General features: G+C 41.4%; 1 protein-coding gene and 1 long non-coding RNA gene across 6 annotated transcripts in view; one reads left to right on the top strand and one right to left on the bottom strand.

The window, feature by feature from the left end:
- LOC306799234 overlaps positions 1-20,787 on the bottom strand; it is a 29,461-nt gene extending 8,674 nt beyond the window's left edge. The window contains exon 1 of the long non-coding RNA XR_013773562.1: positions 20,672-20,787. This is a non-coding gene — a long non-coding RNA (uncharacterized lncRNA). The remainder of the gene's footprint in view (positions 1-20,671) is intronic.
- Positions 5,286-27,812, top strand: part of PHACTR1 (phosphatase and actin regulator 1) — a 294,356-nt gene continuing 271,829 nt past the window's right edge. The window contains exons 1-4 of one of the 5 annotated variants that reach the window (XM_079299943.1): positions 5,286-5,665; positions 7,721-7,838; positions 18,894-19,040; positions 20,650-20,796. In XM_079299943.1, the coding sequence (XP_079156069.1) occupies positions 7,778-7,838; positions 18,894-19,040; positions 20,650-20,796 (355 nt within the window). In that variant the 5' untranslated portion in view covers positions 5,286-5,665; positions 7,721-7,777. Of the gene's footprint in view, positions 5,666-6,348; positions 6,659-7,720; positions 7,839-18,893; positions 19,041-20,102; positions 20,254-20,649; positions 20,797-27,812 lie in introns of those variants that run through there. The other 4 variants (XM_079299944.1, XM_079299945.1, XM_079299948.1 and 1 more) reach the window with 4 other exon arrangements.

Genomic DNA, 27,812 nt, shown 5'->3' with positions numbered 1-27,812 from the left:
GTAATATTTGTCCAGGAGTTCTCAAGGTATCTGGACAATTTTTTTTTTTTTTTAAAGTTATAGCCATTGTTTCATTACAATTCCTGTCAATATTCCCATTGTGAAAGATACAACTTCTCAGTAGCTACAGAGCAACATAAGGTAGGAAATCTAAGACGGGTGGCTGTTTTCCCTGAAGCTCCCATTGTTGATCTGTCTTACCAGGGAGGTCAATCTTAAACATCATGGAGGAAACCGTAAGAGAAAATGATGCGATATTTGTAGGATAACACAGCATAAAAACAGGAAAGGAGGTTGGGAGTGCCCCACATACAAAGGACACAGACCTGTTGGAGCAAGTGTCCAGAGGACAGCCATAAAGATGCTGAGAGGGCTGGAGCACCTCTCCTTTGATGACAGGCTGAGAGAGCTGGGGGTGTTCAGTTGGAAAGGAGAAGGCCCCAGGGAGATCTCTAAACATTCCAGTTCCTAAAGTGGACCTGCAGGAGAGATGGAGAGGGACTTTTTACAAGGGCATGTAGTGATAGGACAGGGGGAATTGGCTTTTAACTGAAAGAAGAGTGTTTAGATTAGATACTAGGAAACAAGTTTTTGCTGTGAGAGTGGTGAGGCACCATATTTCTGGAAATGTTGAGAGCCAGGTTGGATTCAACTCTGAGCAACCTGATTTATTGGAAGGTGCCCTGCCCATGGCAAAGGACTTGGAATGAAATTATCTTTAAGGTCCCTTCCAACCAAACCATTCTATGATTTTACAGTAAATTATTCCAAGACTGGCATTGATATGTATTATTTATCTCTGTTTGCACAGTGCCCTATGAATATTAAATCAAATTGTGTTATTTGAGAACTACACCTTGTAGATTCATTAATACTTCATAGTTATGTCTTTGCCTTGCATAAAGGCAGATGGCAAAATGTTATTTGATTTTGTTCTAGCCAGAATGCAAGTCTCAAATTTTTATTGAATGTAATCGTGTTACTGTATTTATATCCAGCTGTTCAGTTACTCTGGAATTGTTTATCCCATTTAAACCACCAACCAACTAAAACCAGGCTTATGAATGATCTGCTTTTGGTGCAATTTCTCAAATGCCATCAGGAGACTGGAAGTATGCAGTTGTTTCCAGTTTCTCAGTGCTAGTTTTCCCTTTCTTGCAAGGAAGGCTAAGATTGAGATAGTACCTGTATTATAATAAAATAAAGGCATTTCCTTTTACATATTTGGCCAGCCACACTTTCTTGTGCAGGAGGATAGCTCAAGCTGGTGACTGCTCAGTCCCAGAAGGATGGATGATTTTATTGTCTTTGTTTCCAGCAGCTGATTTAGATCCTTTTAAAGTTCCTTTGCCAGAACTCCTTGGAAAGTGAGCAGGAAGTCAAAAGAAATGCCCCCACGTTCTTAACTGCTAAATGCTGGTGGGGCAGTGAAGGTAGGCTCCACAGTGAAAGTTTCCTCCACTTTCCTTGCCACCGATAGCTCTTTGTTTCACTACTTCCACCAAGTCACCCGTGGGAGAGAACAAGAAAAAGTTCCTTTTCTTCCATTTCTGTTGTAGGTAAAAAACAATCTGGTCAGGTAATTGAGGAAAATGATGAAGGTCTATTAAAGCAGAAGAATTCTGCCTGTATAAGGACTAGAGGATTAGGCTTTAATGTACGTGCTCTCCCAAATTCTCTCTTCTCTGTTTATCATGTAATTATGACTTCAACCTCTCCTCCCTCAAATGAAGGCGTATCAAACTGCCATACATCATCTTAGAATAGACTTTTAGTATGCAGGATAGCTAACCTTTGTTCTCAATGACAGCACTTTAAAGATTTTCTCAACTCACAACTTCTTGAACTACTTGTTCGTGACGCATGATGCTGGAGCTGCTTCCTTTCAAGCTCAGCTCTCCTGCACTGGAATCCATGCAGTTCTTACTTTGGACCTAAATAACAAGAATGTGACCCTGATGCTATGAAAGTACTGCCCAAACTTTTCACTGATCTCAAGAGCCAGAGCTACCTTTACATACTCTTTAATGTTTCTGGATATTGATAACTTCAATGGCAGAAGCATTGAAAGTAAATACTGTGGCACTGGAAGTACCTGCCTTGGGACATCTCTGTTTAAGTTCCTACGTGGTTTCAGCCTAAGGATCTCAAAATGGAGGTGTAAAAAATTGATAGAAACTTCTGAAAGCATCAATGTTAGTCTCTATCCCTGTAAAGAATCTGTAAACCTAATTTGAATATTTTTGTCTTGTGCTGTTTGTTATGTGAATCATAATACCTGTCTTGCATTACAAATAAGAAATAGAGAACATATTTGTGTCCTAATTTTGGTAGTAATCCTCTCTTTTTAACATATCTAAGTACAAGACTAATAATTATAATTTTAAAAAGCCCATTCTTCACAGCTTAGGGGCTTAAACTTTTATATTCTTCCTTTATTGTGAATGTATCCCTCAGGAAACAACTCTCTGTAATAATCACCTTGCCTACACTTCTTCAGTCACACATTACATTCTCTCTCCCACTTTCTTTCAGGTTAATATTAGTGTTTGTCAGCAGCAGACTCTTTTTTCAAGACTCTGAGTCATTACAGTCACAGTTATGTTCTCAGTAGAGAGTTCAGGGTAGGAAAAAACCTCAGCCCAATGCCTACATGTATCTGACTGTTAGGGAACCAGAAGGCTACTCACTCTTTTCTCACTCCTTTTAAATGCCAAGTGTTCAATTACATTCCTCTTGAGATTTGGAAGGGTTTTTTGTTGGCTTTCTTTTTTTAATTTGGGAAAAAGTCAAATGTGATGTAGTAGGTTACTAAAGCTCATGTTGGGGAATTTTGGCTTCAGATTTTTCCTAAGTGTGGCAGGTTTTTTCCAAGCATTTCTTTAGCAGAGTTCTATTGGTTGGTATTATGGTCTAGCTCACAAAGCATTCAGTCTCTGTCTAAATAGATATCTGTGTGTGTTACAAAATCACTTCACCCGTTATCCTAAACAGGGATCTATGCTGATAAGAGGTCCAGTCAACAGCAGATGTTTTGCAAGTTTGGCTTCAGGCCTTGGCAGAGCACAGGAAAAACACGGAGCTAGAGAGCACAGTTTCTGTTTCTGGCTACTGCTGACTTCCCTGTCCTGTCCCTTAAGATGCTCTGCTGTTCTTTGGAAACCAAGTCAGAGTACACACCTCAATGGACTGTGCTTTAGCACAAGAGCTGTGCAGAGCTTTCCCTCTGAGCCTCGGGGATATGTGAAGCCTGATCTGGGGATCACACTTCAAACAGATCTGTTTCACCTACACATTTCTCTAGACATGTAGGCTTTTCAACTGAACTGTGTGTACTGGATTTCTGTTTCTGAGGGTTGAGCTCTTCCTGGACTGTGGGTCAAATCTGAACCCACACTTCCATCCTAGAGATTTTCTAATCAGGCAGGCAAGGATTTCCCTCATGATGAATGCTACAGAAGCATATAAATATATAGGCACTGTTACCTTTCTTGTTGCTAAGTGCTGCCTAGTCAGAGAGAGCTCTTAGCAGTTGTCAGAAATGCTGCACTATAATTTAAAATAAACTGTAAATCCCTGAGATGGATGAAAGTATCAAGATGGATGATCCTGCAATGGCCAGTAGAGAGGCTGCTGGTGATTTCAGTGACTTCATTTGCCAGCCATGGTTGAAGATGCCAGTGCATACTGAAAGGGACATAGCAAAGAGAATCAGGAGGATGCATCAAAGGGTAAAGGAGAGATGCTATTAAACATGCTGTAGCCTGCAAGTAGTTTTTTCAGTTTCCTTCTGACCAAGAGATTGTATCTGGAGGAAAAACCAAAAATATTCCATATTGCTTGCGAACAGGTAGATAGAGTCCTTGGAGTGAGTGATGTTCCTGTCTTCCATTTTTCTTCAGAAGCTCTGTGCTGTCAGCCTTTCTTCTTTTTCCTTCTTATGTTAAAGAAAGCCAGCTGGGCTAAACATGCAACTGGTCCTTATTCCATAAGATAATGGATCCAACTATTATCAGAGACCAGCTTGGAGGAACAGCTATACAGCTATATTGCTCAGTAGTCACCATGGCAAACACAAACTCTCCAAAATGCAAAGATGGAGGTGCTAGCAACGCCCCAAATGCAAAGAAAGCAGCTTGCAGTGTTCTTGCTGATTGCTTTTGCTTTAATTTGAGTTTGGGAATGAAAATATTTGTCACATCTCTGAAAACAGGAATAGAGTTTGGTAAACTAGATCTACCACTAAGGTGGCAGAGTGAGACACCTACTCAATCCAACTATATTTAGTAGAGTGCCAGTGTAGGAACAGCCATACCAGACTCTACTTAGAGTTCACGTAGATTCTCCTTATCTTTGATGCTGTCTGGGTGCTCTGAAAAATAATATAAGTCTCAGGAATGGGAAACCATGTCATAATCTCTTCATGGGGATTCTTACTTTTTAGACTGCTGCAAAAAACCCCCTGTACTCTGAGGGTTTATTCATCTTCTCAAGTTTCTTCTTAAAAACAAACAAAAAATCCTATGCTACTTGATATAGAGTTTTCTGATACTGAAAAGAAAATCCAATCTTTGAAACCCCACAGTTTTGGGCACCAGTAATGTTTGGCGGCAATAGATTTCAAAAGGAATTTATATCTGACCATTTGAGCAAAACATCTGCAAAAACTGACTAAGTCTGACTACTTATTGACACTTCTCTTGACCAGTGCTCCTGAGTTTAAATTCATCAAAGGATCATTTTATCACTGCCTTCTTCAATTTCTTATTCATTTCCAAAAAGGCTTTGGGGAATTTCTCAAAGAGCGGCTGTAAAAAGCAGGGTCCTGATCCTCTTGTGAGGGATGTCCATGCAACTTGATAGCATGGCCCTTTTTAGCCCCTAGTGTCTGGCTTGATCAGGATTCCAAACTATGTGCAGCTTCAGTAATGCTAAACTGGGAGCCACAAAGAGATAACTGCTATATTTCAGTTTAATAGCTATTCAAGCTCACTTTTAAACTTTTAAAAGGCAAATTATAATTGAAAAGAACTCGGTAGAAATATATTCTGCTTTCACGGTCTATGGATATGCATGTTTAATCTATCATGCCATGACACTGTGCTCTTTGATTTATATTTTACTGATGCTTTGACTGAGTAGTTTGTTGCAATGTACTGTTAAATGAAGGAAAAATCAAAAACTGCATCAGACTCTGTATTTCATTCTAGAAAATAGCTGGCAATTATAATTACTCACCATGTTTCTGGCTCAGAATAAAAGTGGCATTGCACAAAAAAACCACACTGAACATTCATCGTGATTAGAAAATGCTCCATACCTTGGAGTGCAGTGGAGACATAAGAATAATTTTAAATGCAAATTAAATTGTGGGGGTAGCAAAGAGAACAGATAAAAGACAGTAAAACAAAGCCTTTCACTTTCCTCAAATTAGCAAGCTAATGTAGTATAAAAAAAAAAAAAAAGCAGTTCCACTCAGATCTGTGCTAAGAGCTTTCATTTCATCATAATATAAAACAGCAGATCCGTCACCTTTCTCTATTCAGTACTCTTGATTTCGAGGTTGAAGTGAAAATTAGAAGCTGTTCTTTCTGGCTCACAGACTGGGTTGCATTTGCTTAGTCCTATTCCATGACAGTAGGATGGAAAGAGGTCAGTAACACTGGTAAGTACTTCTGCATCTGATTTTATTTATTTATTTTTAAAATCTTTCAGTGCTTTGGCTTTTTGTCAATGTGCATTTCCTAAAAAAAGCTACATTGTGTATTTTGTAAAAGGCTGTATCTTGAGCAGAAATGCAACGATTCCTTGAGAATGCTTATATCAGATGTTAGAGCTCCTTCAAGAATGAATGAATTACTTGCAGCAGGAATTCTGTGAGATGAAAGGTTTTCTTAATATTCTATATATTTCATAGGAGCACTGAAACATTTTGTGTGTTGCTTTTTCTGTCTGCCTTGTCCAACAAGCAGTACCAGATAAGAAATTAATCTCTTCTCAAGATGTTATTTGCATTATACTCATAGCAAAACAATCTCATTACCCTTATGGTAAATGATGGAGTAAGGAGATATTTTACTTAGTGAAAGCAAATTATTAGATAAAATATAATGTTATGTTTAAATTTAACCATTAAGAAACATTAAAAATATCTCAGAATATGATATGCAACAAGGAAGATCGATGTGTAAAACAAATTCTTAAGGAAACTTGATACAGATTTTTTTTCCTTGGAAAAGTTTTTATCAAATCAAAACCAGGGGCTTAATTTTTTAGTATGAAGGGTGAGGGGGAGTGGGGGAGATGAACGTAGTGTCACCTCCTGTTGCTAAGTAACAACATCTCCTGGCCATTTTTATCTTATAAAGGAAGTCCAGTTGACGTTATGCATTATTCATCAGAGTTCCAATCAAACAATCAAAATTGTTTGCTTACACTGGGGACATTTAGTAAGATCAAAGAAACCCTCCATGAAACTACTGGAGCTTACACCACTGCCAGATAGCCCTTGATAATCTGCAGTAAGTATCATTTCTGGTTTGGGAGTGCTACAGTGAAGTGAATTGCTGTGGAATGTAAAAGTTTTCTCATCAGGACAGACTTCTGAATTTTACAAGGACTGCACATTGATTGATGAGAACTGAATCAAAGGAAAAAGGTAAAGATTTGGAAACTTGGTTTCCTGATTTTTCCCAGCAAAATTAAAGGAATTACTTGAAGCAAGAGTCAGACTCCCTGCTCCAAACCTTTTTGTTAGGTTTGCATGGAAAAGGACTAGAGGTATTTTTGTCCGTCTGTCTTAAGAGACACATTCAGAGTTGTTTGCATGCTTATGATTATATGCATGGTGAACTGTGGTGTGGGTGAGAGAACAAGGTTGTGTGTTTTCTGCAAATCTTTTTTTTTTAATGTGAGTTTTTAAGAGTATAATAAAATGCACAAGGTAGTAATGAAGCTTTAGAAGGGTCACAGTATCAGGAACTCTGCCGGGCACAGGCAAACACAATTCAGCGTACACCTTGGAGAGTTGTAACCTAGGATCTCGGCAGATCTGAGATTCAAAAGGATGCCAAAAATATGAACCTTAGCTACAAAACAGTGCTATGAGTAGCCTACCATTTCTTAATGATTGCCCTTACTACACATTTAAAACTGATGGTGGAATGTTGCTACTTCTGGTCAGCAGGAGGAAAGAGGGAAGGCAAGGTTGGCTTCTGGTCCATTTAGGTAGAGTGAAATATCCAGAATATTGTGTCTTCTTTTCTAGTGCAGTGTTTTGGCACAAGTGGCAAGAATGCAATCTTTAATGTAGTCTGTTATAGCAGTACCTACTTGGAGGCACTGGCTGGGAATCTGGCTAAAGGAGGTCCCTGTCCTGAGCTTCTCTGATTTTCTTTTTAAGAGCAAATGTAGCAGGCAGATGAATCCAAGTATGTGTCTTAAGAAATGGAGACTGAGACTAGAATACAGGTGATTGTACTAGGAAGATACTAGGAATCTTGCTAATACTGCAGTAGAACTTTTCTTTTTTGTCTTTAGACAAGGGTTTGAATCAAACACTCCAAAATAGAAAAAGATGCTTATGAAGGTCTATGAATAGTGACTTGAAAATACTTTGACCCTAATATGCCAGATGAAGTACTTTAGTGACTGCCTACACAGTTCTTTCCACAAAGAAACCCACCAGCTTTTTCTCTGACATCTCTGTAATCTTTTCTAGGAATCTGACTGATCGTTCATACCGGAGTATTGTACACAAACACAAAACACCTTCAAAATGGACTACTTTTTGGATGTTGAGTCTGCTCACAGACTGTTTTACAGTCAAGGAGCCCAAGGTAAGAAACTCTGGCACTGACTCAGAAAATGACTGTTGAACTGTGTATAGGAACAGATAGGGGCCAGTGACCAACATAAGTGTTGAGAGGGCACGGGGTAAGGCCTTAAAAATGCATGGGCTTTAAAAGGGACTACAAGAAGAGTAATGGTAGGGTTGATCTGCCCTCTCAGAGGATAAGGAAGAGCTATGAGAGCTGTTGGATGCCCTGCAGAAGAAAAAAGAGCTTCCAAGGCCCAGGTTCTGGTGTTGCAGAACCCAAATGGACAAGACGGAGGAGAGAGCAATGGCCCACAGCTTGCTGAGTGAGCCTGTGGTGTCCTTTCCCTTCCTCCTTTGTCTCAGTGCTGACAGGACTGTAAGGTGATGTTATTCAGGAAAATCTGGTTTGAGAAAGCCCTGAGGCAGCCCCCCCCACACAGTAAGCAAACAGCAGCTCTCACTGGTCTGAGTTGTCTCCTGTGAAATGCTGGCCCCCACAGAGCAGCAGCAGGCTGAGATGGGAAGGGCAACCAAGATTCCACTGCTTTAATGTAGCTGAGACTTGTTCACAACACAGATGATATTTTTGGTAAAGTCAGTTCACATTTTTCTCGCTAGCTCTATATTTGGAGAAAACTCGCAATTTCAGAGAAGAGAGAAGGGGTTTTGGGGGATTTTTTTTTTTTTTGTTAAACTTGAAACACCATATCAAATTCAAGAAAATTGTAAGAGCCAAGTAGCTCTATCGGCCATTTTTGTTTCTACATACTGCATGTTTTTTGAAAATGGGAACTTATTTTTCTTACACAATTAATTTCATTGGTTGCTAATCAAATGCAAAGTCTGGACAACAGAGTTTGGCCTTCCCTCTGGAGGCCATTCTCCCAGAGCAAGATGTAATCCACCCACGGGATGCCACATCCCAGGATACATGGGGAGCAGTACCACCTCTGACCTTTGGCTCAGCTGAGGTGTTGCTGCCTAAAACATGCTGTGTTGCCTAGCTGCTGTCTCAGTTGTTGTAATACATTTTCATCTGTACCAGTTGCAGAAAGCCTTTGTTGTCACAACCCAGCTTCCTGCATTGAACAAGAGAAGTAAATACTAAGCACCACGAAATCAGGGGAAAAAAACAGCTGAGGGCAATGACTGACTTGGATGGATTTTTTCTCCATCTCTAAAATGCAACAAACACCTGGACATTGCTACAGAAGTAATATTGAAATACGTTCTTGAACCTTCTGAGCAGAGAGGTTGGACTAGATAACCTCCTATAATCTTTTCCAACCATAACTATTATGTGATATTTCTATGGGAACAAACCATTTCTATTCCACCAAAACTAAAATTCAGGAATATACATCTCACTGCTTTACAAACTATAGCAAATTATCAACAGCATCCCAATGCCCTGTGCACTGCAACAGACAGAGGCAACTGTGGAAGAAAGAATATGTGTTAATGCAATGGAAGTCTATTACAGTCATGTGCACAAGGTGACTAGTAAGGGTTGTGCAGGTCACCTTCACTGTAACTATTTCCAAGCAGGCAAGATTGAAAAAACATTATCTTACCCATACTTGGAGAAATTATATTGTTAGCATGTATAGAAATGCTTGTATTGATCAGTTATTAAATCCAAAACAAGGAAAAAAAAAACCAATTATGCAGAACTGTATTCCTTGATACAAATGTCATCAGCAGGAGGCTGACCTCCAGATCTGTCAAGTGGACTTTTATACCTTGGGCAAAATAAATAGAAGGCACTGAGGCTTGGAGATTTTTTTTGTTCCCCTGCTTGTGAATGCCTAAAGTCACCAATTACATGCTTCCCCTGTGCACCAGACTGTCCCAGACTCTAGCTACTTCCACAGCTAGAAACATTGATAGAAAAGCCATGCTGCACTTAGGCTCTGTCCCCTTCCACTTTTCACCTTTCTCATTGTTCTTTTTACTGCACTTCTCAGAGCTCCTGCCCTTTGCATCTTTTACCTCCACATGCTTGAGGTGACACCTCTTCTCCAAACTCTAGTAGCCTCCCCTCTCTTCATGTTTCTGTGCTCAAGGTCAGCTGCTCTCCCAACAAGCTGAGTATCAGCAGGGAAATTGCTCTGAGCACAGAAGAGACAATGCTTCTGCTTTACATTCTCAAATGCTGCAACACAGCAGCCCCCTGGCAACAGGAGAGATGCTTGAAGGGAGGAATGGATGAACAACTCCAGTGGCAATAGGATGTGAGATGAAATGTGGCCTGTGCAAAGAGAAGTTTCAGGAGGCTTCCACTGAGCCTCTCTGAGGTACCACAGATGGCTTCAGCAGGCTGAATAATAAGCCTCTGGAAGAATTCTAATCATCAAGCTTTTCTGCAGTAAATGCTTTTATCACTATCTTTAGTCCCAAACTTCTAAATATCCCCTTCCTCTCAGCTTCTTTGCCCCCACTACAGAACAAGGAACTCAAACCTATTGAGTGTGCATTCATGCTGCTTATACAGCTCTGCTAACTCCTGTTGCCCTTGTACCTTATGCCAAATTTTAAGGCCATCTTCCAAAAAGCAAGCACTTCTATATGAGATAATGGCATGATATCTCCAAACATGGGCAAAACCAACATATTTCTTTCTTTCTCCACCTTCTGAGAAACAGGCTAACTGCATTAGCTTTAACTTTCTGAAACCGCCCCCAAAACATGCTGAATGTGAGGCACTCATCTGCAATAAATAGCATAGCTCAAGTAGCTAGTGTGGAACTGAATAAAAGGTCTGCAAGAAAGCACAGTCAACAGATCTGCCTAATGGGATTGCAAGTAACTATTTGATGTTGCTATAATACCATGATGCTATTAGCAAATCACACTATCAAACAGCATGTGTGTATGCATTAAAACTGTAACTGTGAAAAAAGACTACAGTATTCTGCCATTTAATTTGAAACAACATCAGAAAACAGAATATGTATTGTTAGCACTGTAGTTATATTATTAGTTATTGCATTACAAAGTGCTCTGTTTACACAATGTAGAATGGGGGGTTATGACCCACTCAACTGCTCTGTGAGATTTGAAGATCTCTGGCTTTTAGTACTCCAGATCAAGAAAAAAATCTTTCCAGTGTTTTCACATTAATGATATGACAATGTTCCAAATCACAGCCATAAAGCACCCATTCTCATTTGTAGGCATTCCTTGTGGGTGGAAGGGAAGGGAAGGAATAAGACTGATGACATCAAATTCTACCTGATCTCAGGTCTTGTGTGATACTCTGACCTCAACAAATAGACTGAGACAGGGCTTTATCCTCCAGCACCTAACCCACCACTTCTCTATGCCTTGCTGCCTGCACTAACACCCACATCTTGTCCCTACTCCTGCAGAAAGATGCAAACTGCCTTTGCTGTTTTAGGGTAGGAGGAGAGAGGTGCTACTTTATGAGCTGTCACCTCTCCCATCCTCTCCTCTGCAGGAGCAGCCATCACCTCACTTCCACAGGCTGAGCACAGAGCAGAGAAATGCTTGCCCATTCAGGTTGTATCTGCTGTTCAAACAGCTGTTCCCTGTTTCCTTCAAGGAAAGTGAAGCAGGAGGGATGGAAAAGTCACAAAAGCTGGATCTGGCAGTAGGATTAGCTAGATTTAGAAAGCTTGGTAAATGAAGCCAGCTGGCTGTAGTCTTCAAACACAAGCCAGAAATATCTTAAGCTCTGCAGCCCTCCTGACTGTCTCTTCTATACTGTATGTTGGAATCTAGGAGCTGGTGGGATGTCCTTGCCAAGTGCATAATGCCTGGTGACGCATCTGCAAATCAGAAACAGGAAAGAAAGTACTGTGATCCCTTGGATCCAGCCTCTTGCCCTTGGACAGCCTGAATCTGAATCTAAGCATGAAGCTGGACTTTCATTTTCAAAAAAGCCTTCTCCCTCTGAAGTGTCTGGAAGATACTGATTGTTCTTGGTTGCAAATGTATTCTACATACAAATCTATCATGGCTTTCAGCTTCAAGGGCTAAAAGTATATAACATGGCCTGGAATAGGATTTAGCTTACTTACCCCTTAGATGACCTCAGTGAAGATGCTTCCACTTTAGAGTTCTAACTAGCTTGGCATGTATCAGAAAAAAATGTCATTTTAAATCTTAGACATCTTCCTTGGCTTAATATAAGTCTTGCCTCTATACTGATTATGAAAGCCTAGACAGTGAACTTGAGTGAAGGATGCCTGTGCTAATACCACTTGTTTTCATAGAAGACTGGCATGTCAACAGGCAAGATAGGATCTAATTCAGAAAAGGGAGTAACTTCCCTGAAAATGAGTAAAGCTGCAATCCAAAGCTGTAAATGTGCAGATCCCATCATGGATGTAGCCTACTTTGGAGAAAGACCATTGATCTTGAAGTTCTATATGAAAGTTATGCTTTTGGGCATGCAGAGAAAGACCTCACATCTGACAGAGCTAAGCAGGCAGGCACAGAGGAGCAGCAGAAGTGAGCAGCTCCATAAAAGCAAACCCAGAGTCACCAAAACAGGCAGAGGCAGCAGCCTCACCTGTGAGAGGTAAAGCACGGCAGCACACGAGCCAAACAGGTCTGGTGACAGTCACCAGGGCTAGTCAGGAGTCCAGACCATGAGACAAGTCCATGGATGATGAGGCAGGCATGAGACTAAGCAGGACATGAAGTCAGCAGTCTGGATGTGGATCAGTGAGGAATGCAGCCAGCCACAGCCACAGCTGCAGCCTTGCTCAGCAAATGGCCACAGTGTAAATCCAAAATCAGGGAGAAAGCAGCTGTTGAGGCTTCTTGCTTCTTTCACAAGAAGCTCCAAAGCTGGTCAGGGCCTCTTAAACCATTCTCTCCAACAGCTGTACCATGTCAAAGAGCCTGCCTTGAGCACAGCCAACTAAACTCTGAAAGCAGTGCACACAGAGCTGTTGGTACCTGGCTTTTTCCTGGGCTCCATCAGGATTAAGAACTGAGGAACTCCTCCCTCCACCCCTCCCATGTATACAAGGGGGTTAAGCAACCAATGAACTCTAAGAGAGAAGAATAATTCCTGCCCAGTACTTTGCAAGTGAAGGCTTTAGGTGCCACCATAAAAGGGGATTTGCCCATCACAGACAGCACATGGCATTTTTCTGCAACCATGCTCTGATGGAATGGGGCCCAAGACTCACCCTCTCCTGGTGCCTCTAGCAACACCACACCACAATCTGATGGCATGGGCTGCACAGTGTATTGTCAGGATGCCACTCTGGCTGCAGGCATCCACCTTTGCACCACAGTGGGACTCTCAGGACCCTGCTGGGAGTTTGGGTTCAGCTCTCACAAGACTTCTGACTCAATAAAATAGTTCCTAATTTCCTGGAGAGCCATGCATTCACTTTTCCAGTCTTATATCCTTTTACATCAGCAGGGCACACCAACTTAAAATTAATTGTGTTAATTATTTTGAAGATTCTGCTGCATTCCTTGAAGCTGCTTGCTAGGCCATTTGGTAAGATACACTGCACCTATTTAAATAACTGAAAAAAACTCAGGTTTATTTTAAGCTATGCATTGTACCTATAAATAAGTTACAGATACACTTATATTAGGTATGCTTTTATTGGTTGCAACATTCCTGTAATTTACTTGATGAATTTACATTCATCAGAAGCATGAGTGAATAAAAAATGTAAAGTAAAAAAAATGGAAATAAAAATATAGTACATACAGCCAGGGGTAACAAGCTTGTAGGCACATAGGCCATGACTGCTCAAAAGACTTCAGGACATCATTCTTCTTGATAAGGTTTAATAAAGTACTCTCAGGTATAGTTTTAATTCCATTTTTCCATTTACTCTATGTTTCCATAATATTTATTTCACTGTGCTTCATTTTTGCTCATTTATTTTAATTTGGTAAATGCTGATTCATTCTAGATGTTTGATTTAATCACTGCTGACTCTTCATTTCTAATTCCCTTCTGCTTTTGCATATTAAATTGAGTCCAGTATTTTGTAAAACATATTGCTGCAAAATCCCCAGATCCGGAATTATTCCACTCTAGATGTCCCTCTATCCAACGACATTTTATGATGAATCCACCCAATATGTTAACATCTTTTCAAAGTTATGATAACTTCCAGGTCTTTTTTATTCATGTCATATTACCAGTTCCTAGACTGACATCAATATCAGAAGAATGAGTAGCATCAAAGATGCATTCTTAATAAAATGTCCCCACCTTCAAATACCATAAAGAAACTGACCATCATCAACCCTTCCTTCATCCTTTTCAAACGTTTTGGAATCCTTTTCCTACCTCCTATTCTGGCATATCCCCATTATTGAAAATTTCAAAACAGCCCACACCTTTGGACACAGAGAAACAAGCAAGTTTCACCTAAAATGTACAAAAAATGCAAGTTAGGTGTATTGTGCACACTTTTACTGAAATACCACAAACCAGCAAAATGAATGTGTGTGTAAACATGGGTACTGTTGTTTGCAGCCCTTGGGCCTGTGGTTGAATATGGTGCATTTATGTACTTTGTTTCAGATTACTGATGTCCATCAAAACAGATTTCAACAGCTTTGCTTTAGAGAGATGGAGCAATCCATATGCATATGCTTCTGTGTTTATGTGGGAGACACAAGCCTATAAATCTTTCTTCATAAATGATAAATTATGTGCTCTCCACATGTTCCACTCTCTGCCTCTCTTGCCACTCCTACTCCATTTCCCAAATCTAATCCTTCACATGTTGTCCTTTCATCTTCTTTTAAATGCAATTGATAAAATGAAGTGGCATTAAACCAGACCAAAAGTTTTTTTTTTTCCCTGGTAAACATTCAGTTGAACCCACTGCCTGGTTTGTCTTTAAGGAAGAATATTCAGAGCCTAATACAGTTTCTTTAGCACAAAAGGAGTATCATGTGCTAGATGAATCAAAATGTACCCGAACTCATATTTTTAAAGCTTCCATTTAGCCAAAAATACATTTCTGCATACATTATCTACATGCAGATATGTTATGCCATAGTGAGCCTTCTCCACAGAAGCAAGAAGGAGAACTGAGTAAGATCTCATATGTTTCTCTAGCAAAAAAAAACAGCAAGAAGAAGAATCCTATTCAATCATCAAGAGTAGGACTGCAATTAAAATATTTTCATAAGTATTTTACAAAGTTGTTCAAAATTTGCCCTGAGAAACAAGGTTTTCCTCAGAAAAGCCTTTGAGATTTCTGATGTTACTAGCATCCCCCTTGTGGCTATTTCTGTGTTATTTGAAGCTATTTGTGATTCTGTGTATCAGAAACACACCCTTTCTACATCTAGACATCTAAAATACACATTTTAACACTCCGCCTTTTACTAAAATAAAAATCATCATATTTCAAAGATTTGCCATTTTGAGGTCAAAATCTACTCTGCAAATTAGCGTCTCTAGGTGAAGACCCTATTGAGTCAAAAATTACCAGGGTACTTGTGTCACCAATGAGCTATTTTAATAAAGGCTGATTGGTAAAAGTGGATGGAAAAATCTAAATGAGTATTTCATGTTTTCTCCAATTAATTTTTAGGAAGATGCCATTTCACTTCTGAAATTTTTCCAATTAATTTTTTTTTCTAAATAACACTACTCTTAAAAAAAATCAATACTATAACTCTTCAAAACCTAAAGGTTGTTTTTGGCAAACAAAAATCACTACTAACATATTTATTAAAATATGTGGAAAAATATCTTAATGGAAAAAATGTAAGGCATCAAAAATTCTTTGCAAACCACCCTTCATGTTTTCAGTCATTTTAAGCAGTATTCAGAAATTTGGACCAGCTGTAGATCTAACTAAATATGTCAAATTATATGTTAAAAATGCCTCTGAACTTGAAATATAAAAATTTATATATTTTACTTTCCCTTCTCTCAAAGACACACTTGTGTTGCACTTCACTAACATACAATATTTTGAGACGACAAATGGGAGATTATATATAATCAGTTCTAACATGTCACATCATGTACATTACAGCATTTATAGTTTTAAGGTATTTTTCCCTTCATAAGCAACTTTTTTCCTTTCTAACAAATACCAGACAAGATGTTGCCACAATGTGTCAATTGGGGTGTAAGCCTATGAGGAACAATGAAAATAGAATGAAACACTTTAACAAAATTTCTGATTTCCCCTCCACATGCTGTTACAGTGGCTCCTTAAACTGAGCTTTTTGACACTGGTCTCAAATCCATTTGCAGCATAAGTGAATCCCATAATGTGTACTGTCATGTCATTCCATTGCTCCAAGACCTTCAAGGGGATACTTCCCAATTTGCCTGAAAAACTGTCTCCTAAAAGTGTATCCCAGAAACTGAGCTGGTTTGCAGAGAGCAGCTGAAGCTAGATACTGGTGGGTTATCTGTGATGGACCCAAGTCACATTGGGCATATATTGACAGCTTTACCAAAAAATGTATAGCAAGTCATTCTCAAAATAAAGACTGCTGTGGATCAGGAAGAGAGTATGTAGAGTTATATTCATGGCAGGCATAAACATTCAGGTTTTATTCAGTAGATAGCAGAATGTGATCAACTGTACTTTCCAGTTCTGGGGCCATGTAAGAATTGATCTTAGGTTTTTATTGCAAAATGTTTTAATGCTTATTAGACTGCTCTGAAATGTTTTCAATGTTTACTTAAAATTTCCAGTCATTCATGAAAACTTCTTTTGGTAATATACACAAAGGGTAGATAATGACGGTTGTCAAAGTAATACATAATGATTACTCCAAGAAACATTTTCTAGCATACACCTACCTGCAGTCAAAATGAATACAAGCCAGATCCCAATATTTTGACCCAAAAGGTAAAAATGATGTATAAACAATTATATAGAAAGCCTGCTCTTATTCTCTGTTTACTATAAAGGTATATGTAGTTTGGCGTTGGGACTTTTTTTCAGATATATTTCTGTGCTGTGATACAGCTAGCCCTGAAATGCTTGGGTGCCCTTTCACTGACTTTAACTACAGCTAGATCATGCCAGTTCTAAAAGCAAAATATTTTACGAGGTTGTTTCATGAGATGATTTTTACAATGCTGACTTCCTATATAGATAAATCTTCCTTAAATGTGAATTTGAAGATGCAGTACACCAAAGTTTCCATAGCAGAAATTTTCCATTCTCTTTTATCTTCATTATCGTACTTTCCTATTATGAGGGAGGAATGGTTTACAGCCTAGTTGCAGTGTTTACTTTAGCTTAATCTAAATAGTTGACCCCATTAAATCAATTTCAACTCCAGCCCTTTGCTTTTACTTCAAATTCAAATGCTTAGTTAGAAATGAGCAAAAGCTTGAAAGAAATCTATTTAAAAACAGAAAATAAATAAGTTAGACCAGAAATAACCTCCAGTTAATAATCTCCAGCAGCAGAGATTTACTTGTTTAGAAAACCACATAATTCTGCAAATTGAAAAATAGAACATGACTGCTTTTGTTAACTCATACTAATTATATGCTATCATACCTAACACCTTAGTCAGATTTTAGCTGAAAGCTACTGATTGACATGTCTTGTTTCAAACTCTAAAAACTTTTAAAAGAAAGAATCACAGCTAGTAGGTTCCAGAATAAGCTCTTAGTCACTATCAGTCATGCTCTCCAGTCCCAATGGGAAAATATAGTTCATTGTTAGTTATTTGAAGTGTGATGCTGAGATAAAGACTCTTATGCTAGAAAATGTCCCAAAAGCAAGAAACATTTAGGGTTTAGGCTCCTAAGCTCTTACAGGGTCCCACACAGTAGTTAATTTTAATAGGCCCACATTACAGGTAAGGACGAGCTTTCAAGCAGAAATTCTCTTTCCAATTATATATGAGGTGAAGGAGGAAGTATTTGTGTGTGATCCTCATGCTTTCAGTGATCAGCCACATCCCAACCAGCATTTCTGATAATCTTCATCTACTCAGCGAGAGACAGTTTAGGTGAATATATTTATAGAGGCTCTTCTCTATGCGATTTGTAATTTATAGGCTCACTGCCCAAAGCATTTGACAGCCCCTCATCATTACATTTCACATATAAAACACCTACATATAAGGGACATTATCAAGGCTATAAGGTTCAGGGCAATTACTAGGCAGTGCCCAAATGAAGGTTGCCTCTTCAACATTAATTTAGTCTCCTTATACATATGGATTATAGCAGGGCTTCTAATTGCACAATGACAGCAAATTTTACTATCCAACCATTTGCTTCATCAGTGCATAGAGTGGGCAGTGCTCACTTAATGAGCCAGCATTAAATATTTTGCTTTCTCCTCCTTGAATGCATGGCCCCGAGCCATTTAAATCCTGTTCAGAAGATAGAAATCTTAATTTCCTCATGGGTTTTTCATTAGTGGTTCACTAAAGTCTACGAATACTTTACAATATTAATGGATTTATATGTTCACAAAATTAATACTGAATGGAAATCGTGTTTCTCCCTGTTCCACAACTAAGAAATTAAGACATAAAGTGATCAAGAACAAAAGGTAGCTGTTAATTTTAAACGCCCAAGATGAGACAACAAGAAACTGAGCTTTGGAATAGTTGTATCTTGTCAAGAATAATAATCACATTGTGTTCCAAGTACAGCTTCCACTATATCTGCAAATTAATCAACCACTTAAGTATTTCCTCTACTCAGGTATCACAGCCTCAAAAATAGCATTCAGGAAAAGAGAGACTGCAGCTATTGAGAAGTTAAGAAAGGAATTGTTTTAGTGGCAAAACTAGAAACTTAGAACAAGCAATCTGCAGCAGCAGCAGAGCTATAGCCTGTGTCTTTGGGGCACAAGACAGTAATCTTTTCTTGGTATCATTCAATGCAGCCATTAAATTCTGCACCATGTAGAATGGAAGGCAAGGACCTTACAGCAAACAGCCTGTTCTACTACCTGCTACAGATCATCTCTTCCATTGAGTGATTTCCCTTCTCTTTTATTTTCGAGTCTTTTTTTTATATATAATTATTGTTATTGTTTTTCTACCTCTTTCTCCCCTTTTCTATTTCTTTGTTCTCCTCCTATTCTCATCTTCATTTATGTCTTCTTACCAGCTCGTCGGGCAACTCTTCTCACTGTGCCCACTCTGGTGACAGCAACTTCTGAGGATGACATAGACCGGAGACCCATCAGAAGACTCCGGTCTAAGAGTGACACCCCTTATTTGGAAGAAGCTCGGATCTGCTTCAACCTTGATAATGGTAAGACCACACCTTCCCTAAACAGCATATGATGTTAATTAAAGACTTCTTTTTTGAGATGCAGATGGACTAGATGGTACCTCCTCGTTCACAAGCGATGTGGTGGTTTACCAGACATCCAAAGATGCCAAGGCTGTCTGAGTACAAGCACCTGCATATGTATGAACAGGAATAGTTTTCAAAATTCTCCTGCAAGTGCTAACTAAAACTTTTTCCCTCTTTTAGCCAGGGTGAGTTAGTGAGATCACACCAAAATAGAACTGATTTGCAAACAAAATATATCTTATCCATTCCAGACATCCAGAAATATGAAAGCTCTTGAAAACATTTATGAAGGGATTACAGCTAACAGCAGACTTGAGCTAAACCCAGTACACAGCCACTGAAGAACATGCAGCACAACCCAAAACTTCAATAAGACTAATTGAAATCTCTTGACTAAGAGATTTCCAGCAGAAATTTCTTGACTCTGCAGGAATGAGTAAGAGAGACATCCTTTGAAATTCAGACCAACTAGTGTGACTATCACTACCTTCAGAGTTAGTGAGCCCCAACATTCCTCCCCTGGTCTTTTGGTCTCATTGAAGTTGATTAAAGCAAAAGGTTTTGGAAGTTCTGACAACTTAGTGACTTTAAGCAGAGTGGGTTTGTGCTTGTTTTTTTAAAAGCCCTGAAGTAAATGGCATGAACACTAGTACACTCTTAGGCACACATTTTAACTATCTAACTCTTACGTAGTACTTTCGTGCTACCCACATTTTTTAAATAGCGTTTTAAATTATTTATCTTATACTAACCAACCGAAATTGGAGCCCTAATGTGTCAGGCAGCCTATAAACCACAGGGTAAGAACATCTACATAAAGAGCTGACTACTGAACAGAGAAACAGAGAAACAGAGAAACAGAGATGCCACAAAACACCGAGCCCACCGATCTCTGGCTTGTGCAGACGGACACATTTTTCTCAAAGACCTGCCGAAGCGACTGGGGAAGGCGAGGCTCGGAGTGATGGTCAGTTTCAAACGTTGAGTGCAGGCTCCTCAGCGCCCTTGGCATTTGAAACTGTCAAGGTGTGGCACACCATCCCGCTTTACGCAATGGGTTTGCCCAAGGAAAGGGGTCAAGGAGGTGAAGGGATGCACCATTAGGCATCCCACCAAGTCCCAATGCCGCTGTGCTGCGAGTTCTGGTTCTGGACGCCCGGCGTTACAAGTGAGCACTGCGGGGCTCCGGGCTGGCTGCGGGCTGGCACCTCTGCGGGCCAGGCCCACCGGCGGCGCTCGGCCCCGCTGCCGGGCCCTCCCCCGCAGCGCGCCCGGGCGGGGGCCGGCGGCGCCGGGGCCGGGGCAGCGCTCCGTGCCCCCAGCGGAGGCGGGCGGGACTCGGCAGGGGCAGCGGGCAGGGCCGCCGCGGCCGCTCCCGTCCGCAGATCCTTGACGGGTTTTCCCTGTCTCTCCCCCTCCCTCCCTGCGCTCCTTTCTCCCTTTCCCTCTCTCCTTCCCCGTCCTCCCCTCCCCCTCCCGCGCCTCTCTCCCTCCTCCCTTCCCCTCTCTCCCCCTCCGCCCCCTCCTCGCCCGGCCGCCCCGCGCCGCCGCTCGCCCTCGCCAGCTCGCCGGGCCACGCTGCTCACCGTGCCCACATTAATGGCGGCATCTTCCGAGGAGGACATCGACCGCAGACCCATCCGCCGCGTCCGCTCCAAGAGCGACACCCCCTACCTCGCCGAGGCCCGCATCTCCTTCAACCTCGACACAGGTGAGAGAGGCGGCCCGGCCCCGGCGGCGGGGGACGCAGGGAGGGAAGGGAAGGGCCGCCCCCGCCCTCCGCCCCTGCAGCCCGCGGGCTCCGGGCGCCGCGCCCGGCCCTGCCCTGCCCGGGTGCCCGCGCCTTCGCACCTCGCCGGCTGCCCCGGCCCGGCTCCCCGCCCCGCGCCTCTCCCCGGCTGAGCCCGGCCCGGCTGCCCGGCTCCGTTCACCCCCTCTGCCAGAGCGCCGCCCTCTCGCCCTGCACGGCGTCGAGGAGCATCCCCACAAGGCTCCTGCGCTGTCCCTCCTCGCCAGGTGCTGGCGTCGTCCCTCCTGGTGTTTTGCAAGTCTCGCCCTGGCTCGCTCTTTGCCCTCTTCTTCTGATGGGTTTGTGCCTCAGAAGTGCAAGGAAACTTACACCTGCCTTGTCCACTTAGTTTCATGAAGTCCCGGGTTGTCTCAGCGTTGCCTTTTGGGACTGTCGATGGGTGTTCAGCCTGATGGTTTCTACCAACACACCTCCAGCTCCCTGCATTCACCTCCTCCTGCCTCTTATGGGGATGAACCTCCTGCAATTCTCTACCTGACCTTTCCTTTCCCTTTCTCCACTAGTCTGCCTTCCTCTTTGCCACCTCTTCCTCATGACTCCCTTGAGATTTAAGCTGTCCCCTTCATTCATCCTGCACATGATGAAACTATCCCGTTTCTTTCATGCTAGGCCTGTGGTTTTCCCTCATTTCTTGATCTTCCCTTATGAGCTCGGTCAACAGCAAACTAACTACACCAGAGGTTACTTGCTCTCAAAAACAAAACAAAAGAAAGTTCTTTCTGATGGTTCTCTGTGCCAAACCAGACTTCCTCTGTTTGGGAAGGGGGATAGCATGAAGGAAGATCTGTAGCCAGCAGTACTGCAGCCTCCCTCACGTCCCAGCAGTAGTACTCAAAATGGCCCAACTTTGTAACATTCTTTGATGCTGAGCCTGTCCTCTCACTGCCAGCTGTAAAGGGAATAGAGCTGCCTTGGAGTTGCTGCTTGCCCTGCTGCAGTCTTTCCCATCCCTCCTCCCCCTTTTCAGCTGGCAGAAAGTTGTAAATGGCAGAGATGCATTTTCTTCTCCATTTGGGGATGGAGCAGATTCCCCTCCCCCTCCCATTATCCCTGGAACAATTACACCTTTGGTAATGGCTGATGCACGGTTTGGTTTTACCACTGACAGACAAATTGGTTACATTGTATGGTGTGTCATTATTTCTCTCTTCTTCTGATCATGACTTCTAAAAATTAACAAACCATGGGTAAGTTGGGTGGCATTCCAGGGCACAGGCTGGAAGACCGTGCCAAGTGCCAGGTTTCAACTCTATAAAGAATTGGAAGTGAAAACAGAAAGAGCATCGCTGTGTGTAAGGTGCAAATAAAAAAAGGCTGTGTATGGTTATTTGATACTGAAATAACACTGTGCTGACTCGTGTTCTCTCAGGTAATGTTGTGACATGTAGTTATAAATAGATAAACCAGTTAAGAGCAAGGCACCTTCAAGTCACCTGGTGCCTCACATCTCTATGCTGAGCTAGACATGCTGTCTTTGCTACAAGTCCCAGAGGATGTGCAAGTCTCAAGGTACCTCTTTCCTGCAATCCACCAAAGAATTTGGTAATTACACTTAGCTTCTTTCTGTTCCTCCCCTCCCCCCGGCTCTCTATAATTTGGGTCTTTACTTGCAAACCTGGGAATGGAATTCCTTAAGAAAGAAATAATTAAAAGAAACAGTACTGATGTATCAAGAAATATAAATGAAAAATGTTGTAAGTAGTGCAAGTGTGTGTTTTCATTAATCCATCTGGCAGTGAGTAGTAAAAAAAAATAAAATTGCTTAGCAACGAGTATTGAGTGAGTGAGCCAAAAAGCAAGTGAAACATGCCGCTGATACCCACTTCATTTCTGAGCTGTTTGGTTTACTCTTCTGTTTGCTCAGAAAGCACGAACCAAGCTGCCTGGGTTTGAGAACTCTCTAGTCTGAGGGAAAAGCCACTAGAAAATGTGTTTGGCCACTTCTGTTCACGCTGGATAGTGCCACGCAGCTCAGGCTTCCCTTTTGAGACTTGATGTTTGTGAGGTGCAGTGTTCTTGCCTTTATTTTTTTGGCACTGTGTGTGGGGAGGGGGGGCAGAAACACCCTGTTTCTAATGCGAGCAGGTTTGAATTTGCAGCCTGGTCGCCGGTGTCCCTGGCGCTGTGGCACAGAGGGCACCGGGTCGCCCTTGGTGTCGCAGCGCCCCGCGGGCGGAGCGGCCCGAGCTGCTGCCCGGAGCCCGGGGCGCTGTCCGCCGCCCCCGGTGCTGAAGCCGCTCCGCCGGGGCTGCAGGAGACGCGTGTCCCGCCTTGCCTTGTGCTCCTGCCTGTCCGTGGGCTGGCAGCGCACGTGTGTGCGCAGGGATGCATGGATCTCTTTGCCTGTGCAGGGGGAAGGTGGTAGGAAGGAAGTAAAGCTGTTTCTTCAACCCACGGATGCAGTGGAAGCTAAAGTGATGCTCGGGGCGCAGGATAGAACCTCTTCCCTGTGTGCTTAGTGCTTGCTTTCCATTTAGTGCGTTCCATGTCTGTGCTTGCTGCTCAACCACTGCTTACAGAGCTATTTTTCCTGCAGCTGTTATGAGTCAAGCTGCATTCCCCAGTCATTGTTTTCTGTCAGGACATGGTAGAAGTTTGGCTGGATCATGCAGCTGCTGCTTTGCTGTATTGGAACTTCAAATCCACTTTTATTAATGAACCATAACCAGATACAGTGAATACTGCTTTTCTCCACCCTTAATTGCAACCACTAGTTAAGAACTATCAGGTTTTTATCTACTTCAGCTGTAAGTTATAATTATACCATTGCTGCTGTTATCTGTATTGTTGAACAACTGAGATTGCATACACAGAGTCAATTATACAGTTTGGTTATATCATGTATTTGGTCTGGGTCTTTAAAAAATACAATTTGCAAGTGATTAACAGTGCAGCTTCTGCCTCCCCTTGTCTTTCGATTATATTAATAGCTCTGCTTTGTTTGATTTTCCAAAACATACCAGTTTATTATGTTTGTTTTAAAATATTGATCAATTAACTCAGAATTATTACCTAGCATGGGTTGACAAATGCTGTTCGATTAGTTGTGGCTGGTATGGTTTTTTGTCTGGTGTTCCCAAACTGATTAAAATACCGTGTTGTTTTCCAAACCCAGGGTTAGTCTCTCTATTATTATATATATGCAAATCCCATTAATCTGAGTTATGTGCTCATATCAAGAGGATAATACTTCCCAAAGGATTTGAATTACCTTTTCTGCCAAAATTAATGTAGCTATGTAACACTGTAAAGCTATAGGCAGCTATAAATTCTTTTCCTATATTTGATACTAAATCAGTTCCATACAGAAATTCATTTTTTATTTTCTAAGCAACTTCCTCCAGTGCAACACTAGAGGAGTGTGGAATGTGCTCTCACTTTTGGGGGGTGGTCTTTTGTTTTCTTTATTATGATTAGCAATCTGGCATTGCTCCATCGCTTAACATCCATCTTTGGCTTTTTGTACACATCTTAAAAGCAGTTTTCAAATTGTCTTTCTAACTTTCTGATTCAGTCATCTAAAAGCTAATCCCAAATTACTTCTGAAAACTTATCCATCTGTAACAGTTGCCCAATAGCACAACCACTTTCCTGATCCTGTGCCAGCTGATAAGTTCAAGTGGTTTTTATCAGTTTTGACCTATTACAGGTTTTGGCTGTTTTCTGTTCTTCCTGTTTCAAAATACTGTACTTTTTAAATGGCAATGCATGGTAGGTAGCTTTCAAGCTCGATAAATTGGCAGAGGTGATGAGTGATAAGGAAACAGACTGCTTAAAAGTCACTAAATGATCCAAGATGTATGAGCTTTTCTCCTGCCTCCCCTTCATGCAACTGCTTGGGGAATCCGGAATCCCTGTCAGAATTTTATTGATGTTTGTTAGGGAAGGGGGGGACTGCTGCACTGAATGGATCTAGTCAGGTTCTTTTAGCCTTTCAAGTGTTAGTCATTATTGAAGCTATTTCTGCATACAGACACTCTTACTCCTCCCTAGCCGAAAAAGAGTAAGCTTTGCACTGCAATCCTCTGCAAAGCTGGTTCTAGCAGGCTGGCTTCTGGTTAAGTGGTGCAAGAAGCTGTCTTTATCTCAGCTCATCAATTCTTCAGGGAAGTCACCAAATGTCGGCCTTTGTTTGAGCAAGGATGATTGTCTACTTATTTAACTTGGGAATGGAAACTCAGGGAGAAAGCAAGCCAATGTCTTGGAGAAAGTGTAAGGCCATAATGACTGCAGTAGCTGTACAAGGGGTCAGCAGAGAGGGGATGTTCCTTTAGCAAGGATTATTTCCTTTAATAGTCCATACTGTGAAATGGGGAGAAGGGAGATTTTGAATCTGAATATATTCCTCCCACCCTGACTTCAAAGTGTGTACCAGTGGTGTAACCAAACAGAAGCCAGAGGAGTGGCAAGAGGAGTGTAGGAGTGCTCTGAAGAGAGAAGGGGGAAAGGCATATTGTATTCAATAGAGATGGTGCAGCCTGTGCAAGCTATGGAGCCCAGCTGGCTTGCTCGGCCCTGGAGCGTAGCACAGATTTTTAGTGCACTGAAGTCACTCAGTAATCTCACTGAAGTGGCTGGATCCTCAAGTGATTTGAGTCATTTGTTGACTTCAGCCAGGGATCTGAGCCAGACTGCAGAAATATACATCCCTGCTCCCCTTCAATGATGAAAGATCTGTTTTATCTCTTTGTGGTGTGGAACCACATGTTGTCTTGGAATGTGTTCTGGGAAAGCAAAGCTGAGAGGGAAAGGACTGAGTGGTTTTGCATAATTTTGCCATGGGTACAGAAGAAAGGTCCTTGTGTCTAGAAAGACAAGTGAGCTTGGTACCATTTACTGTTCTTAAGCAGTGACGAATAAATCACACTGGGGAGAGGAAAAAATCTACGTCAGCCTGTGTTAGTGCTGCTGCAAGCAGAATTAATTCACAGGGTGTAAAGAGGGAGGAGGATCCTGGCAGAAACTGCTGAATGGCTGAGACAAATGTTCGCAAGCTGGGAAATGTTCATGGTCGGCTGTTTCTGTCATGCAGAGCTGGTGGGGGAAAGCCAGGACACAAAGGGTGACTGTTAGTTTTAGATGTGGGAATTTACCCGCTCTGAACCAGGCACAAAGTTGAAATCAAAAGCGTCCTGACACTTTCCATGCTCTGTTTGGGCCCTAGGGTTTCTTACAGCCTTCATGGTAGGCTGCCTTACTGTTACTGCTTGTACTGCTGTATTCACTGGATTATATAGGTCTAGAGCTATGCAGAATACTTTCCAGGGATCAAAATGATGTATGATTTTGCTTTCTAATAGAAAGATAATGTTATTTGTGTATTAGCCTCATACATGTTGATTTGTCAGGAAGGATATGATACATTTTACTGCAGTGAACAAGGAGGAGCTTGTGAACTTTTATTTTGTCACTTCATAAAAGAAGAAACGATATTTATATAGCTCACTGAGGTGGTTGAATTGTAAATAGGTGAAAATAAAGTGAAATTACTTGACTGGATTTTCTGCAGGAAATATCCATTCCATTAATTTTTAATTTTCTCTAAATCCCATCATTTTATTTTAAAGTCTGTTTTGAAGTTTCTGAATTTGCCCCTGGTCATCCTTCCAAATGATTTAACACAGTTAATCATCTCTGCAGTAATTTGAAATGCTATCACATTTGGAGTTGTGTTATTTCTTCCCTGTTTATTCAGTGTATGTTTGAATATATCTGTAATAAAATACTCCGCATGGTTTCATGATATATGAATAAATATTCCCTAAAACTGTATATACAAATTTCAATGACTTTGTATTTATGGATCTCACAGATCTTAGAAATAATGTGGAAAGGTTTATCTGAAAGATATAGTGTTTTAAAAAATATTTTTAAATTACGGTGGTCTTAGGATTTCAGGTACAAAATATTAGTCTCAGGAGAACAGGGGAGAGAGAAATAGGCAGTAGTGGGCTTTCTAATATGTGTGGGAGGTTTTATTTCATTTTGGAGAAAGATTAGTAAAACTGCATACTTGGAAAATCTCCACTTCTTGCTCTTCTCTAATCACTCCCTCAGATTATTGTCATGGAGATCCTGTCATATTTAGGAACCCAAATCACAGGTTTTGGCAAAGCATTTCTTAATACCTTTATAAAGGGGCCTGAAGAGCTGGCCTCCTTTGCCATCAGGTGTTGCCTTACAAAACCTTGTTCCTGCACTTCAACTGACTGATGACTGATAGTCTTAATGCTGCTTAATTTGGAGTGTAGCTGGAGATCAGATGTGTGCCTGTCATTCCTTTCCTGGCTGTTTTCCATCCCTGGGAGCATGAGTACATAAACCTGAAAAATGAGCATCCAAGCTGAAAGCCGCCCTTCATGTGGCAAGGATAGGCCATTTGAGATAACCTGCCCTTCCCAGGGCTAAGTGCAATGGCTGAAAGCACTTCTGTATCAACAGGCAATTTACAGGGGAAGAGGTCTTATCAGCAACTGAGGTTTTAACTCTTGTACTTGACTTTGGAGACTTAAGACAGCGACCTTCACTGAATGCCAGATAGGAATAAGTTTACATATTCTCCAAGTCTGCTTCACCAGCTGTCACCTAACAGGAATTTTTGATGCAGACTTGAGTGGACAAATATGACTGAGGACAGTTTGAAGGGAAAGGCAAAGTTAGTCAAAATGATGGAACTGGCAAGAGTAAAACCATATGAGATCCATTTCTCTGATTGCTGGAGATGTTCTCATGTTATGGTGTTCTTATGGTGCTGTGAAACAGTTGTGATGGAAGGAAGGAAGGAAGGAAGGAAGGAAGGAAGGAAGGAAGGAAGGAAGGAAGGAAGGAAGGAAGGAAGGAAGGAAGGAAGGAAGGAAGGAAGGAAGGAAGGAAGGAAGGAAGGAAGGAAGGAAGGACGGAAGGAAGGAAGAGGAAGG

The sequence above is a fragment of the Erithacus rubecula genome (genome assembly GCF_903797595.1).
Source record: "Erithacus rubecula genome assembly, chromosome: 3".
Lineage (NCBI taxonomy): Eukaryota > Metazoa > Chordata > Aves > Passeriformes > Muscicapidae > Erithacus > Erithacus rubecula.
The sequence above is the reverse complement of the archived record's forward strand: the minus strand, read 5'-3'. Positions and strand labels throughout refer to the sequence as shown.